At 33.7% G+C, this 15,847-nt stretch overlaps 1 protein-coding gene across 1 annotated transcript in view; it reads left to right on the top strand.

The window, feature by feature from the left end:
• FBN2 (fibrillin 2) overlaps positions 1 to 15,847 on the top strand; it is a 147,609-nt gene that overhangs the window by 30,785 nt on the left and 100,977 nt on the right. The window contains exons 7-10 of the mRNA XM_063295264.1: positions 785 to 910; positions 9,979 to 10,104; positions 12,251 to 12,403; positions 13,416 to 13,643. Of these exons, the coding sequence (XP_063151334.1) occupies positions 785 to 910; positions 9,979 to 10,104; positions 12,251 to 12,403; positions 13,416 to 13,643 (633 nt within the window). The remainder of the gene's footprint in view (positions 1 to 784; positions 911 to 9,978; positions 10,105 to 12,250; positions 12,404 to 13,415; positions 13,644 to 15,847) is intronic.

The raw sequence follows: 15,847 nt of genomic DNA on the forward strand, positions 1-15,847 counted from the left end.
TGTTGCAACTACTAAATGACAAAATACTAACTCACTTATTGAAGAGACACTGAACTTTTTCAGATAATTCTATTGTAGACCACATCCATGTATAAAGTCCTCTTCTTAGGAAGGACATTAATTTTATTATCTACCACAAATCATCTCATACATCTTAGACTGTGTACCAAAATGGACATATATTAAAATGGTAAGCCTTAAGAAAACAGGATATGAACATGGCTTTATCACAGTTTGAATGATACATTATGAAAGCTGAATTATTTTAAATAAATTCAGTAGAGTTTCAATAAAACATATAAACACTTCCTGCAATTTTACTTAGAACTAAAGTTTGGCATTCAGTGATATACTAGACGTTCTAAACTCTTTTTTTTCATAGCATACAGTACATTTCTTTCAGGTTGCTGGATCGCTGAAACTGTTTCTGTGTGATCATTGTTTTACATACATGTGTTTACTTTAATATTAAAGTGTAGTAACTGAATGAAAGTGAATTGGATCCATCCAAAAATACATCTCAGGATACATATGCACAAAAGTTTATAAATTAAAACAAATAGCATTTTTAAAACTCTAAGAAAAGCTTGCAAGGATGTTTTCTAGAATTTATAGAAATCATAGAAATGTTCCATTGACCTTTGAAGAAATTTCTGTATTAATTCTGTATTCTAACTGTCATCAGCAGGAAAATCCTCCATGTAGGTAGTATTTGCAATCAAATAAGACTTATTTTGAAGAACAGTGGAAGATAAATTTTTAGTTTATCTTATTTTATTTACAGATGTAGACGAATGTCAGGCTATCCCTGGAATCTGTCAGGGGGGAAATTGCATCAATACAGTTGGATCATATGAATGCAAATGCCCTGCTGGTCATAAACAGAATGAAGTAACTCAAAAGTGTGAAGGTAAGTGTAATGGCTTAAAAGAATAATCCCACTGCCTTCTGGAAGGGTAGACAATGCAAAGCCTACAATTGGTGTGTTACTTGGAATGACCCCAGACACCAATGTGGGATCCCTGAAATAATAATTTTATTGAAGATTACAGTATAAAGATGAAACTAATACACACCATAAATGATTAAATTTAAAGAGTCCCCTTTTCAAGGGAGATGGGCAGTGATGGAAATTCGAAATATAAATAAATAAATAAAGATGAAAAATAAATAAATAAAACATGCAAAGAAAAAAGAAAAACACTTTTTTAAAAAACAGAAAGAAAAAAAAGAAGTAACCTCCCCCTCCATCCCAGCAAGTACAAACAACTTTAACAACTTATTACCATCTCTTAATATACAACAAACAATCTGTTCATGCCATGTCTCACTTCATTCTCTATAAACAAATCTTTAAAGCCTCATCATCCATCCTAATCAGCAAAAGTCCATTAAGGGTTAGCAGAAATAACATATCTATTACACACTTGATTTAATAAACCCACTTCAATTCCTTTCTTTTACATTTATATCTCATTTTTTATTTTTAAACAGATCTCCCAAACATCACCATTCAGATCCAATGAGTAAATATCCAATAAAAGTTACCAGAAAGACTCTTCGATTGGGTGTGGGATTGCAGGCACATAATACTGATATTTGTTTTAATTTTTGTTTCTTATACTTATATGTACTTGGGCTTGAGGAATTAGGGTTAGGGTTTCTGTGTCTTGCATAGAATCCCAGATGTCTACTTAGCCCCCAACCTCATCACAGGCATCAACAATTTCACACACAGGAATAGAGGCACCTTCACATGTTCTTCCTATAATGTGATATATGTATCATCTGCCAGTTATGTCCTTCTGGACAAATGGGACAGACTTTATACAGGTGAATGGACACAAGTTGACATCAGGGATAAAGTATAACAAAGTATTTTAACTGTGCAACCAAAGTAAACATGTTGGAAAAAAGAAAGTTTGCTAGCATAAATGAGCAAGAGTTTGCTGAATTCATGTTCATCAAACGTTTTCAGGCTATCTCTGAAGGTCTCAAGAAACATAATGTATTTTAATAAATTACAGTTGCTAATAAGGTACATGTAATGTGTCCACATGTAAGCTGCAACTGTAAAATTAATCTGTCTTTCCCTCCTACCCTATTTAAATACCAAATTTAAATCTTACTGCACCCTAGCCACTCCATTGTATCTGATGAAGTGAGCTTTAGTTCACAAAAGCTTATGCCTTTTAATAAAATGTGTTAGTTGGAAAAGGTGCTACCAGACTCCTCCTGATCTTAAGAATATAAAAGACCACTCTACCTGCAGACAGGTAGATACTACAAATTTAGCAGATGTAACCTATTATTGGCATAATTCAGCTGTAACACAATATATTAAATGTTTTAATATGCAGGAAATGTGAATACAGGTAGTCCTCGACTTACGACCATTCATTCAGCAACCGTTCGAAGTCACAACAGCACTGAATGAATGGTAGTTATGACTGGTCTTCGGCATTCTGGCCATCCTAGCACCCCCGTGGTCACATGATGACAATCTGGGTGCTTGGCAAGCCGTTTGCACTTACGATCGGTTGCCAAGCACCTGGCAATCACATGTTCAACATTTGCAACCTTCTATGCTCCTTGCACCCTTGCACACCCTCTCTGACACTTCCCCCACCCCCCACCCCCTCTCCCTTCCCCAGCCAGCAGCAGCTACTTACCTGCCTGCAGGCCTGGGACTTGCAACTTCTTGCCGGCTTCCCCACTGACTTTGGTTGTCAGAAGCCAGCAAGAAGTTGCCTTGCCTAACGACCATGGGATTCAGTTAATGATGGCAACGAGGATTGCTGTTGCTAAGCGATGTGGTTGTGCTTTATGAGCGCACTGCTTAACAATGGAAATTCAGGTACCAATTGCCGCCATAAATCAAGGACTACCTGTACTGCAAACTTAATCATATTGCTCTTGACAGTTATAGGGTGAGCCATGAAAATCCTCATTTAACTGTTCCTCATATAAATGTAAAATTACTTATTTACTTTAAATACATATTTCATGAATTAAATCCAACATTACATGAACAGGCAGGTAATGGCAGTTTCCTTGTACCTCCTTCCACCACCAGTTGTCCTTTTTCTATCATCATTTGTCATTTCAAAAAGAAAGAGTCGGGCGACGTATAAATGTAATAAATTATTATTAAACGTCCCAGAGTCACTGGGAGTTGGACAGCATATAAATTTAATAAATTACTGTTATTAAATTGAGACATCCCTTTCGTTTATTTAGGGTTTTTAAAATTGGTTATGTGCCATCCAGTCAGTGTTGGCTCTTAGAGACCGCGTACAGTAGATAGATTTTCTCCATGATGATCTGTCCCTAACTTGGTATGACTTTGACATTAATGATCCAAGTTTCTTAACTAGGAGGCATGCAGTTTCAGTTATGTTGCAGCATGCTTACAGTATTTTTTCCTACCAATAATCTAAATAAGTATTTTCATTATACTTTCACAACCTTGCTAACTAAAATTGCTTTAAAAATATAGAGCACAAAATTTACTGTAACTTAGATTACCTAAAAGTATGTAATTGTATGCATCTGTATATTAGTTTTAATTTTATTTCTGAAAGCTTTTAATTTAATGTAGTCATACGGTAGTATTAAAGGAAAACTATAGAGCCTTAAAGGTTTCTAAACAATCTCATATCTAACATTGTTTGTGCTTTTGGCATTACTTTAAAATACTTATTAAAAGCAACTGGATTACCTACCTACATGTTTACTCAGATATTGTTTATTTCTTATTGCCTTTATTTAATTAAATAGAATGCACCCACGTACGTGCATGTATGTATATGTGTATAGTATGTGTGTGGAGAAAGAGAGACAGAGAGAGACTTCTCATGTATTATATATTTACACAGAGTTTTACACAAAGGTTTCAGTAAAGAGTGACCATATTTCAGCATAATTCTTCATACATAGTCCTTCAAAAATCTCAAGTAACATCAGATCTTCAGTCTGTTGTGTGATTTGGGCCATACATTTATCTTTCCAGTATTACTCAGACATAAGTTCAATTGATTTTAGTGCATCTTACTCCTAGTAAGGGTGAAAAGGGTTGTCAACTTTATGAAATACATATAAAATATCACATACAAAAAGCATTCAAAATTTGCTTCATTATTTCTGATCTATATAAAAATCTTTCACTTCTATAAAAAGAAATGAATATGTGCTTCATTATTTATATAAAGTCCTTTTTTGAATGTCTTGACCATGTCAAGCTGTGGAATGTTCTTAAGAACATTTCATTGCCCTCATGCAAAATTGGACTGAGATTAAATTTAAAGAGTAAACTAAAGATACAGGTATAGCAACCAATCTTAGAACTGACAATGAAGATATTGAAATCATAAATACCTTCTACCTTTAGACTTACCTATCAACAGAAAAGGAACCAGCAGTCAAGAAATATGCCACAGACTAGCACTAGTAGAGTAGCCACGAAGGCCTTGGAAATGATACTCAGATGCTGGGATCTGTCGATGGTTACAAAGATCACAATTGGTCAGGGAATTATTTTCCTTGCAATACTCTAGGGAAATGAAAGTTGGACTTCGAAAAAGTAGGATAAAACAGCATTAACTCTGTTAATTAACTCTAGTTTTAGTATTAGAGAAGACTCCTGAAAATATCATAGATAGCCATTTAAAAGAAACAAATGGATCATAAAGCAAATCAATCCAGAGTTCTCATTCAAGGTATAAAAGACCAGGGTCAAATTATCATAATTTGGATGCGTCATGAAAGCTCAGTTTCCTTGAGAAGTCCATAATGCTGGCAAAGATAGAAGGAAAGAGAAGAAGACGACCATCAGCAAGGTGGATAGACACAGTCACAGTAGTGATGGGAGCATCATTGGAAGTTCTGAAGGGCCACATTAGGGACAAATCATCCTGGAGAAGGTCTACCTGAGTGATCACTAAGAGTGAACATGGACTTGATGGTACATAATCAATCAATCAATCAATCAAAATATACTTGACTTGGAATCTCCTACTCTAAACCTTGTTTCCTTCTCAAGATTTTTCCCAAAGAGAATCAACCTTTTCACTTAAATGCAGCTTCTCATTAATAATATTTAAAGCTCAACCAGAGTAATATATTATATTTTGAGTTATCTCCACTTGGATATTTGATTTGAGGTGAAAAGTGGAAGAGACATTATGTTGGATCACAGCATTCCATTTCTTGTTGCTAATGCCAAAAATTACTGAAGAGAAATGCTCCTCTTTCTAGATTAAGGAGTTCAACAATTGTTGAACGGTTAGGAAGAACACTCCTCCACAAAGTCTCCATAAATTCTAGTTAATCTAAAAATACTGACTATAGTGATGGAAGGGTCATCCTGTTTTGTAGTTCAGTCTAATCTTTGCCAGTAATGGCTTCCAGACTTTCAGAATCACCCTATGAATTGTTAGTGCACAATTCTGGGGGCAACCAGGTTGAGAATATTGGCTAGCTCCTTTTCTGGTTTTATTAGTAATGCTTGGAACTGTTAGAATAGGCTTTTTAGATGTCTCTGTACATGAGATCATACAGTTTTGGTGCTTTATTAGTAATAATACCAATGCTGCTAATAATAAAAAGGAATAAATGTTAATTTGTATGCATCTACGAAATTGTTCTAGTTTATTGCCAAGTTATTTATTGTATCTTATTCAATGAAAGTATTTTAGCAAAGAGATGAATTTTTGCTCACAAGGAGGAAAATTGTTTTTCTTGGCAGGCTGGCTTTTTATTAACTTATTCCACAGCTGGAAATTTACAATCAATTTTATAGCCCTGTCTACTCCTGTTCTTGATGCCCAGTCCTTAAATATCAGTTCTTACATCCCTAGCCTTGTTAGAACAATTACACCATTATGTTTTCTCCAGTTAAGAAGTTTCTGTCTGTTAATCTTTGGTAAACAGTATCATTTACATTTATTCTGGAGGTTCTGTAGAGATGTTGGACAAAAATCATACCATCTGCTAGGGGCCACTTCCAATGTAGCCAACAGATTTACTACTTATACACCACACATTTTAAGTGAACACTGTAACCTTTGAAAGAGAGAAGTGTAGAGTTTGCAAATTGTGTCTAGTAAGACATGTTTGTCTACGTTTCTTCAAATGTACCTTCTACATATTTATAATTCAAATTTTATTTTCATCTATTAATGGATAATATAAAATGAAATGAATAAACAAATATGATGTTTCTTGTTTGATTGCTCACAGCTCACTTCTCCTCCTTGTCAGCAGAATTAACTAAACAAACTCTATCTTCTGTGTGAATCTGCCTTAATGTAAGATCTGTATTGGACATTCTTCTATATATCCTACCATTAAGAAGCCTATGTTTATAAGAATATGGAACAAGGGTTTTTTTTTGTGGTTTCATTCCCCCTTGTGTATTTTATTTTATGAAGAGTTTAAACTTTTAAATGATGTGAAATGTACAAACACTGTTCTTTTAAGCATTTCTCCTTATTCATATTTTTGCTGTATAGATGTTTAAGTTCTTTAATGTATTTTTATAGTAATTTTATTAAATATTACAATTTAAAGCAATAAAAACTAATACAAGCTTAAAAAAGAATAAAAATAAAAAATAGAAGGTGCAGAAAAGAAATACAAAAGAGAAAAAATAGAAAAAAATATATTTTTCTAATTTATTGTTTTAAAGTCTAAAATTCTTAAGTGCATTTTGTACCGTGTTTATTAGTAGCTCAAAAATACTGTCAAGCAAAAATATATCCTTACTGAACTCTACTTCACATTCAAACCTAGTGTTTAACTGCATTCAATTTTTCCCAGTTTTAATTGAAGAAAATAATAGAAAAATATATATTATCTTAAGAAGAATTAGGTTGGGGTGGAGGAGATTTACTACAGTATAATGTGATTGTCATGGAGTCAGTTCATAGTTTCAACAGTATGGTCAGGATTGAACGAACTTCCTGCAGAAGGAAATAGAAGCAGTTTGTGCTGCATAGAATCCAGAAACTTAAATATTTTTTCTCAGCCTTGTTTCCAAATCCTACAGCTGCACGGTGTTTACTTTCCTTTCATCAGCCAGGCACAGAAATAACAATTCATATATGGCAATGAACTGTTTAAATTCATAAGGGTGGCTGCAATTTTCAAAAGACAAAGAAACATATAATCTGGATAGGAGGATCAAAATTTGGGGTGGGATGTCCACTATTTTACTTAGAAATCTTTGCATCTCACGTAAACTTCACACGCATGGTTATTTTTCCAAGCTTACATAGTATGTACTTACCCATTATGTAGTATAATGGGGATGTAATGATTAGATTTAATAAAGTATTAGCCTATATGTATAATTTACAGTATGAGGTATTATTCAGTATTATTACTTTAGAAATTATACTACTAGTATTGGTACTCCTGCTAATTGAAAGATTAGAGTTGTGAGCATAATCATACTTTGGAGTATGATAATCCTCTACCTTCCTGTAGACTGAGTACTGGGATAGAGGTAAGCAGTATGCTATTCCTACTTGGCCTCAAGTAATTGTGAAACTGGTTCATTTTTTTAAATACATATTTTCACCATACTCCATTACCAGATTTTTTTGTGCTCAAAATGAACATAATTGAAGCCATAGAAATGTGGCTCCCTGCTCTGTCACCTCAAATGATCCCTGAGATACAAGTTCTGGACCTTACAAAAAAAAGGAAGTGCTTTCATCTGATGCAGTAATTTAAAGTAATATGAACTGTCTTGTCAATATGGACACAGGGATGAGGTGCTGTGTACACTGTACTGCTGAATGCAACAAATACATGTTTATGATACTGAGTGTAAGAAAAAAATAGGGGTAATTAGAATGTTATACTCATGCACAAACCTCTTAAGTACTTACTTAATTAGCTTGATCACAAACATGAAGTCCCACTCATCAGAAAAATGATGAATATGAAACTGACAGATGCATATTTATGGTATCCAGCACAACCCAAAAAAAAATAATCTAGATTTCCAGAAAATTCTACATGTGAATTTGAACTTTATCTGTGTGTAGAGAATGGTATTAAAACGACTTTGCAACAGTACATTTGATAGCCATAGGAACATTTAACAGTGGTGTCCTTACCTCATGTTAAACAAAAGCATTCTTCCTAACATTCATCCCTTCAGAGCAATGACCTAAACTTTCCAAAATCTGTGGTACTTTATTAGCGTGATATAGCTAACACAATGTGACATGAAACAAACAGCTACCCTGATACACTTTCTTAGGAAAATTTCAGTGTTTAAAATGCTATTAGGAATCAGCATCCATTTTGAGATCCATAGATAAGCCATCTTCCTTTCTTTTTAGACAGATTTTCACTAAATTGCCTTGACTTTTCTACATTTACTTTTTTATATATATCTGTGAGGTTTCTGCAGCCTAAAAATCCTTTAAAACATAGAGGGTCAAAAATATAAATAAATTGAAGGCATCATTTTCAAGAAATCTATGGAATATATACAAATACTTTATTACAGAAGAAAAAAAATAGAAATTTGATTGACTGTACATCCTTGCTGCCAGACTCCCTGAATGTTCACAGTGGTTTACAATGTAAAATAAATAACAGAGTTGTAACTTTTACAAAAAACAATACATTGCCATAAAAATTACTGATAATAATTACTAAGTGTACCATTCCAATAATGATCATCTTCTATTCCTTTTTCTTTTCTCTGTACTTCCTGCCACCATATTTCCTGAAGACTCTTAGCAGTTTGTAATCTAAAATAAAACAAAGTTGATGTAACAGTTACATAAAAACAATCTACTACAAAAATTACATATAATTACTAAGCAACCTGTTCCAAAAATGGTCTTAACAGTTATTTATATATTTATTAGATTTAATTTAAATTATAAACAAAGACTAAAAGGCAAGCAATAGTATTGTATACGCAAATAAAACATGACAAATTAACACAATCCTAGAACAGACGTTAGTGGCAACTGGCAATCTTCTATGCAAGGCATAAATTCTCAGGCCAGCTTCAGCATAATTTAGGCCCATTGTCTTCTAACAGAAATCACACTTGACCAGGATCCGGCAACTTTCATAGAAATTGTAATAGATAAATTTCTGATAAAAATATATATCTGGGGAAATCTGCAGAGGGTGAGAAGCTTTGGCTCCTGCTCCTCCAATTTCCCATTAATTTTCCTAGGTAGGACATGTGAACTGGACAAGTAGGTTCGACTTGAAGCAGATGGTCCTACAGGTACCTCACCACCGAAGCATATAAGGCATAATAAATCAGAACCAGCAGTTAGATCATCCCAATCTTTGTGTAACCACTTGGAGGTCCTCAGTGTAGAACAAATGCATTATAAAGGAAAAGAAAATACTAATCTAAATATTGGTCCTTCCTTCTGATATATTAGAAAGAACACTTACAGTATATTTTCACATTGTAATAGTATTGTAGTTTATTAGTTTTGTGTGACATGAGACAGAGGCTTTCTTCCCCCATGCCTCTAGAGATCTTTTGTATCAGTGTAGGGTTTTTTACCATAGATAAAATGCATTTCTTGTTCATGGGACTTAATATCCTTTTTCATGTTAAAGAAGTGTCTGACCCTTTCCCTCTAAAGTCTAGCTTTACCTTGTATAAATTTTCTGTAGTGTAATGAAATTACAGTTGTGGACAACAAATTGCATAGGATTTCCTATACTATATAGAGTATGCTCCATTATTTGCTAACTTTTTAAATATGCTTGCTACTATTATTTCTCTAATCTGATATAGAAGTGCAGGAAATTTCAGTATTTGTAGATATATACCAAATAATCAGAATTCTAGCTTGCACAGAGAGAGCGTAAGATAGTGCCTTAATTGATACCATATAGAATAACATGTTAAACATATCTTTAAAATGATTACATTTTGTGGAGAAGCATATAACTACATTCTTCATTTGTTTCTATCTCTAGATATTAATGAGTGCAGCCTCATTCCAGGAATATGTGATGCTGGTGAATGTTCCAACACTGTGGGAAGTTATATTTGTCTTTGTCCACGTGGCTTTGTGACATCCACAGATGGCTCTCATTGCATTGGTAAGCTACCATTCCAAAAAGTAGCAATTTTTACCCTTCTTTCTGTGGATCTTTCATTAAAGTTACTATTCTTTGGAGTAACTTTCTAATCTTTGCCTATCCTGCAACTGAGGTTACTTTTCCCAATGCATTTATTGTAATGTAGTTATGATCCATAAGCATTGACCAGAATACAGAACTTACAGATATTGCTCTACAGTTTTACAGTCATTTTCTCTTTTAATAATTTAAAAATTTATTGTTTACAAACTGTTTGGAGCCTCCTATAAAATAACATATTTTATATATTGATTGAGATTCTACAGAATTTTGAAAATGAAGTCATTGATTTTCATTAAACCTGATATTAATTTTTGTTTAATATTTTGATATTTGTTTTGGAATGGTAAAATAACAGTGGCTTATGTGTTTGTTCATGCAAAACTAGAGAAAAATTTGCTTAATTTGAAATCTGTCAAAAAATTGATTAACTCCAAAGAGCAAGATCTTCTGATATCAGATGGTATGCAGTGTTGCATTCCCAATTGTTTTTGCCTTATAAAAAAGGAAACGTTATTGTCTTATACACTTTGTCTTTTTTCCCCACCTTTCTTTATAAGAGATCATTCTGCACTCTTCTGACCCTGTATCAGAATACTACCTCAGCAATAGGTATGCCTCAGTTAGTAGCTCAAAGACTCCAATATAACTTGGTGGACTCTTCTGTACTGAAATAAAAAATTCAGAGAATGTAAACAAATATCCATCATCAACAGACAGTATGGGGGCTAAAGAGAAGAAGAAATCCAAGTCTTCTCTTCTGAAAGGGTGGTTCTTCAAGAAGGCACAGAAACATTTGAGAGTGAAGTACTGTAGGTATAAATTCTGAGGTACTATTCCTCAGAAACTGCCATCTATCTTATATGGCTGTCATTTCTGGTAAACAGTAAAGATATACTTTCTGGCCATATCCCTTATGGTTTCACTGGGAGCCTAGCAGGCACAATTAAATTATTTATCCCAGGGAAATTTCTATGTACAAAAACCGTACGGAAGGGTGCTGTAGGCCTTCTATTACAGATGCCAGCTAATCCATCCAAGTGAACTTCTAACCACAAACACAAGTGGCAAATTCACAACCCAAATTAACTACTAGCCACAAAACCCCTGGAAACATCCAACTGACAAACATCATCTAAGTCAAAGAAAGATATCCAAAATAAAAGTAGACTACAGTAGCATGCAAATTACAAAAATATAATGTTTAGAAAAACATTATGGAGATGCATTCATATGTCTCATTAAAATAAAGATTGATCTGAATATGTTATTCTTTAAATACTTTTCTTGATTCAAAATAAGCCTATGGCACCTGTCTCATCCAGTACTGATTTTCAGTTAGAAAGTTTAGATTAAATTGTGGTTTTCAGTCTGAATAAGGTAGAAGAGGATAGATGTATTGGGTGAAGAATCAATTTATTAAAAGTGATGGGGTAAAAAGTGATTATTTTTTTTACTCCAGGTATGCACATGTTCTCTTTTGACCAGACTCACTTTTTCCCCAAGACTTGCCAACCTAAACCCATGACACTTTTAACAAATGAATAGTTTATTAAATGTGGCTAATTTGCTAATGGCTGTTCTGAACAGCTCACAGTAATTTCCCCATGCCTTTGACTCCAGATAACTGAAGTCCCAATTGTTAAGTGGCAGTACATTTTAGTCTGGTCGTCATTTTATGGTTTTAGTTATTGTGTGGGGTTTTGGAGGGGTGTGTGGAGAAGGGAGGATTTGTATTTACTTTTCTACATCACTCAGATTCACTTTGTTGAAAGCAGGCGGCCATATAAATGCTGTAACTAAATAAATAAATCATTTCTTCCCCACTGTTAGTTTGCAGTGAAGAAGGAAAAGTCTTAAGCAGTGACTAAGTATGGGAAATGTCAGTTGCCTGATTTTGTGGTACAGATGTTAATCTCTACCCATCTTTTTTTTTTATGGTCTGTGGCCTTTCCATACATTCTTAGCTATATTCACAGTAGTGTCAGTCCCAAGTTGCAGAGTGTAGTATTGCCTGTTTCACTGATTATATTTATATTTATAATGGTTAAGAAAATATTTTTACTAAGTGCTGCTCCATTAGTAATTTTTTAAAATTAATATCCAGATCAAAGAGCAGGTACTTGTTTCTCCAGTCTGCTGAATGGTCGCTGTGCACAAGAGCTTCCGAGGAGGTTTACCAAGATGCAATGCTGCTGTGAATCTGGGCGGTGTTGGGCTCATGGAACCATTCCAGAAATGTGTCCTGTTAGAGGCTCTGGTAAATATCTTAGCTTGTTAAAATGGTTGGAATATTGTTAAACTCCTGGAACAATGAAAAAGTTTTATTTAATTTAAGTATTTATCCATTGATATCCCACTGTCTCTGGTTTGTTATTGACTGAGCTAGTTTTCTCCTATTATTATTAGAAGTATTTCTTCAAAACCAAATTTATTTGGAGGAACAATTATTCATTTGCATTTAATGAAACAGCTTTCATTTCATTTCATTATTAAATTAAACCGAGTAGATGATAAATTTTTATGTTTTCATTCTGTGGGAGCTTCAGAGGATGAGGTTACATACAGAAAGTTTCAGTCCGTAGAATGATTCTGAAACAAAATGATAGCCAGCAAGAAAATTTTGTTATTTATATGAACTGCTTGTTTGCATTAGAAAAATGATAATTTCCTACATTCTCTGCATATGTATGAGTTGTTTGATATAGAGGTTGCTCTTTTCCCTTGAAATGATTGAATTACAACTTCAACATCTTCAGTTAGTAGCCCATTGACTTGCTGAGTAGGACAACAACATTGCAGTGGCTGAATGGAGAATACCAGTTTGGGAAACAGTGCAGAATTATTCTTTGTTCTAATGTTGCCTTTGTTATCTGCATTCCATTATGCTCTGGCTCTGATTGCTGCCCTTGGTTATTCTATTTATGTTGATTAGAAGAATATTTTGCTTATCAGAAGCCTATAACCATTTCCTGAGAAATGTTGTCTTAGAATATAATTATCTTGGAGGAGACTTAAATTTTATCTAACACTTAAATGTTCACAGTTATCACCAATATTTATCATTTAACTAACGGAAACTAAATTTTGAACTAATAAAACTTATAGTAGTTTTATTCCGGTCAGATCGACTCAACAGTCACTCATTTTTATATATGAATAGTAAATCTTACAATGAAATGCTGTTTTTCAAATCAGTGCACTGATGTTTGTTTGCGTCTTTGGGGAAAATATGTGATTATAAGCTTCTGTGTTGTTTTTAATTTTTGTAGATGAGTATCGTGGGCTTTGCATAGATGGCATTCCTGTTATAGTCGGTTCTAGGCCTGGTGGCACAGGAGGAAATGGCTTCATTCCAGGTGGAAATGGTTTTGGCCCAGGAGGAACAGGATTCATCCCTATTCCTGGTGGAAATGGCTTTTCACCAAGTGTGCATGGAACTGGAATAGGGACTGGTGGCCAAGGTCCCACAGGAAATGGCCCCATCATTACAGGACTGAGTAAGTTGCTTGACTGCATAATAGTAAACATTTTTATACATCCTTTTCTACTTAATGCTTAAAACTAATAGGGTGTATTTTTATGTCTGCTTTATACTTTTCTCAGTGAAACATTGCAGACAGTATAAACTAGATTTTTATCAGTTCTGCCCATTGCTTCCCAACTTGTTCTACATTCCCAGCATACCCCAATTGCTGATGTGCACTTATGAGCCATTCATTATGATATCCATCTGGTAAACTGAACATGTAATATTATACATTTATGCTTGATCAAATTATTTTTATTCTCCTTACATTTTTAAGCCTATACTCACACCCAACGACTAATGTAATTTTATGTGAAATTTCAAATTAATTATACACACACACACACACAGAGTGTATGTATGTATGTATGTATGTATGTACGTATATGAAAAAGGAGAATTTCTATCCAGTTAATTCCTGATGAAAATATTAATTGATCTATATTTGGCCTTCCCATGTTTTCATGCACTATGGGATCTCTTTCTATTTTCTTCCCTTACAGAGAACTGAACCCAGCAGTGGCATCCAGTATCTAGCTGCTTTCATCAGAATGATGAAAGAAGTATCCCAATGAAAGCTGTACCTATTCTGGGCATCTGGGCAACATAACACATGTAGAACAGAGATAGCACTTGCATTGCAATGTTGTGATGCTGCTTTCATCAGTCTGACTACTCCCTTGTCCCCCACTGGTGGATGCCACTAGAACCTGATTTCCATTTCCAAAGCTCTAGGTTTCTTCAGTGCAAGTTTTTTTTTCAACACAGTTACATATATACATACAGTATACACTTCTTGTATATGTAATGAATGAAAAACTATGAATCTCAATGTTATGTGAGAGAAATCTGCAGTTCTACTCAAATTAAGGGAAGAAACCAAGCAAAAACTGAACTACAGGGAATAGGAAAATAAATCCCCATAATTTATTGTGAGCTGTCTAACATCCTAGGAGGAGGAGGCATATGAATAGTTGTATAGATAAATAATAGATATCAGCAACTAAGACACTAAAGTTAGGCTTGTTTCAGTCAACAGTATGAGTCTTTTTTGCTTGCTGGCACAGATGCAGGAAGGTGATGTTCACAACTTGTTGTTAATTTGGTAATGGTGGCAGCAACTACCTGGAGTTTCTTCTCAACTGGTCCTTTCTATTATTACTGAAAAAAGATGAAACAATGTAAATTGTTTTCTGAGCAGGAACTATATCCTGTTTTTTTTGTTCCTTATCTTCTAAATCCAACCAGCAATATCTAGGTAATCAATAAAGATTAATTATTTTTAACAAAATAACTTGGGGATTCACTTTGAAGATTGATTTAAAAATACTTTAAAATAAATAATTGAATAAAGAGTTAAGTATAAAAATGCAGTATAGCATTATATCAATGCACCATGGTCTATATCAAGAACTTGGATGCTAGAGTTTAACATGATTGGAGTATTCTAACAAGAGTAGGAAAATATTCCATAAACATAGTTAAATTATATTATTTATTTCCTATAAAACTTTAAATGTGATGTGGCACATAGCTTCTATTAGTGCTAATTTAATAGTGCCATTTAGAGGTAAAGTTCTTAAGTCAGATAATAGGCTGTATGATTTCACACATACTGTATATTCCCTCTTAAATGTAGCATTTTTAATATGTAAAATGTAGCTTTTAAAATATGAAATACAGTGTTGACTAATCCATATTTATGCCATATATATTGTCTAAAACATCTTTAAAAAGCATGTAGTTTTTTGGTTCAATTTAAATAAAAGAATATATGTGCAGAAGCCCTTTGCTGCTACAGCTTTCTTAAAATTTTCAGTAAGAAACTGAAGAGATTCAATACCATAGTATAACTGCATTGTGAATGACAGAACTACAACACTTAAAGATAAAATATTGTTTTTCTTCCTATGTCAATTGAAAATTTCATCTATTCCTATTTATATCAGAAAGAACTCCTGAAATAAGTAACAAGCCCTTGTCCTGGCTATCTGAAACCCTTATTGTCTGGTCAAGTCTAATTTGAAATGTTGCCAGCATCTTCCTACATTCCATTCTAAGACAGATTCCATCTTGCCTCTCAAAAAGTGTAGGTTACTTGAGATTACCTTAAATTCACCTAATAATACACTATTTTTTATTTAATGTAAAATGAAGGTACTGTAGCAATCCAGA

Source organism: Candoia aspera, chromosome 2, assembly GCF_035149785.1.
Source record: "Candoia aspera isolate rCanAsp1 chromosome 2, rCanAsp1.hap2, whole genome shotgun sequence".
Classification (NCBI taxonomy): Eukaryota; Metazoa; Chordata; class Lepidosauria; order Squamata; family Boidae; genus Candoia; species Candoia aspera.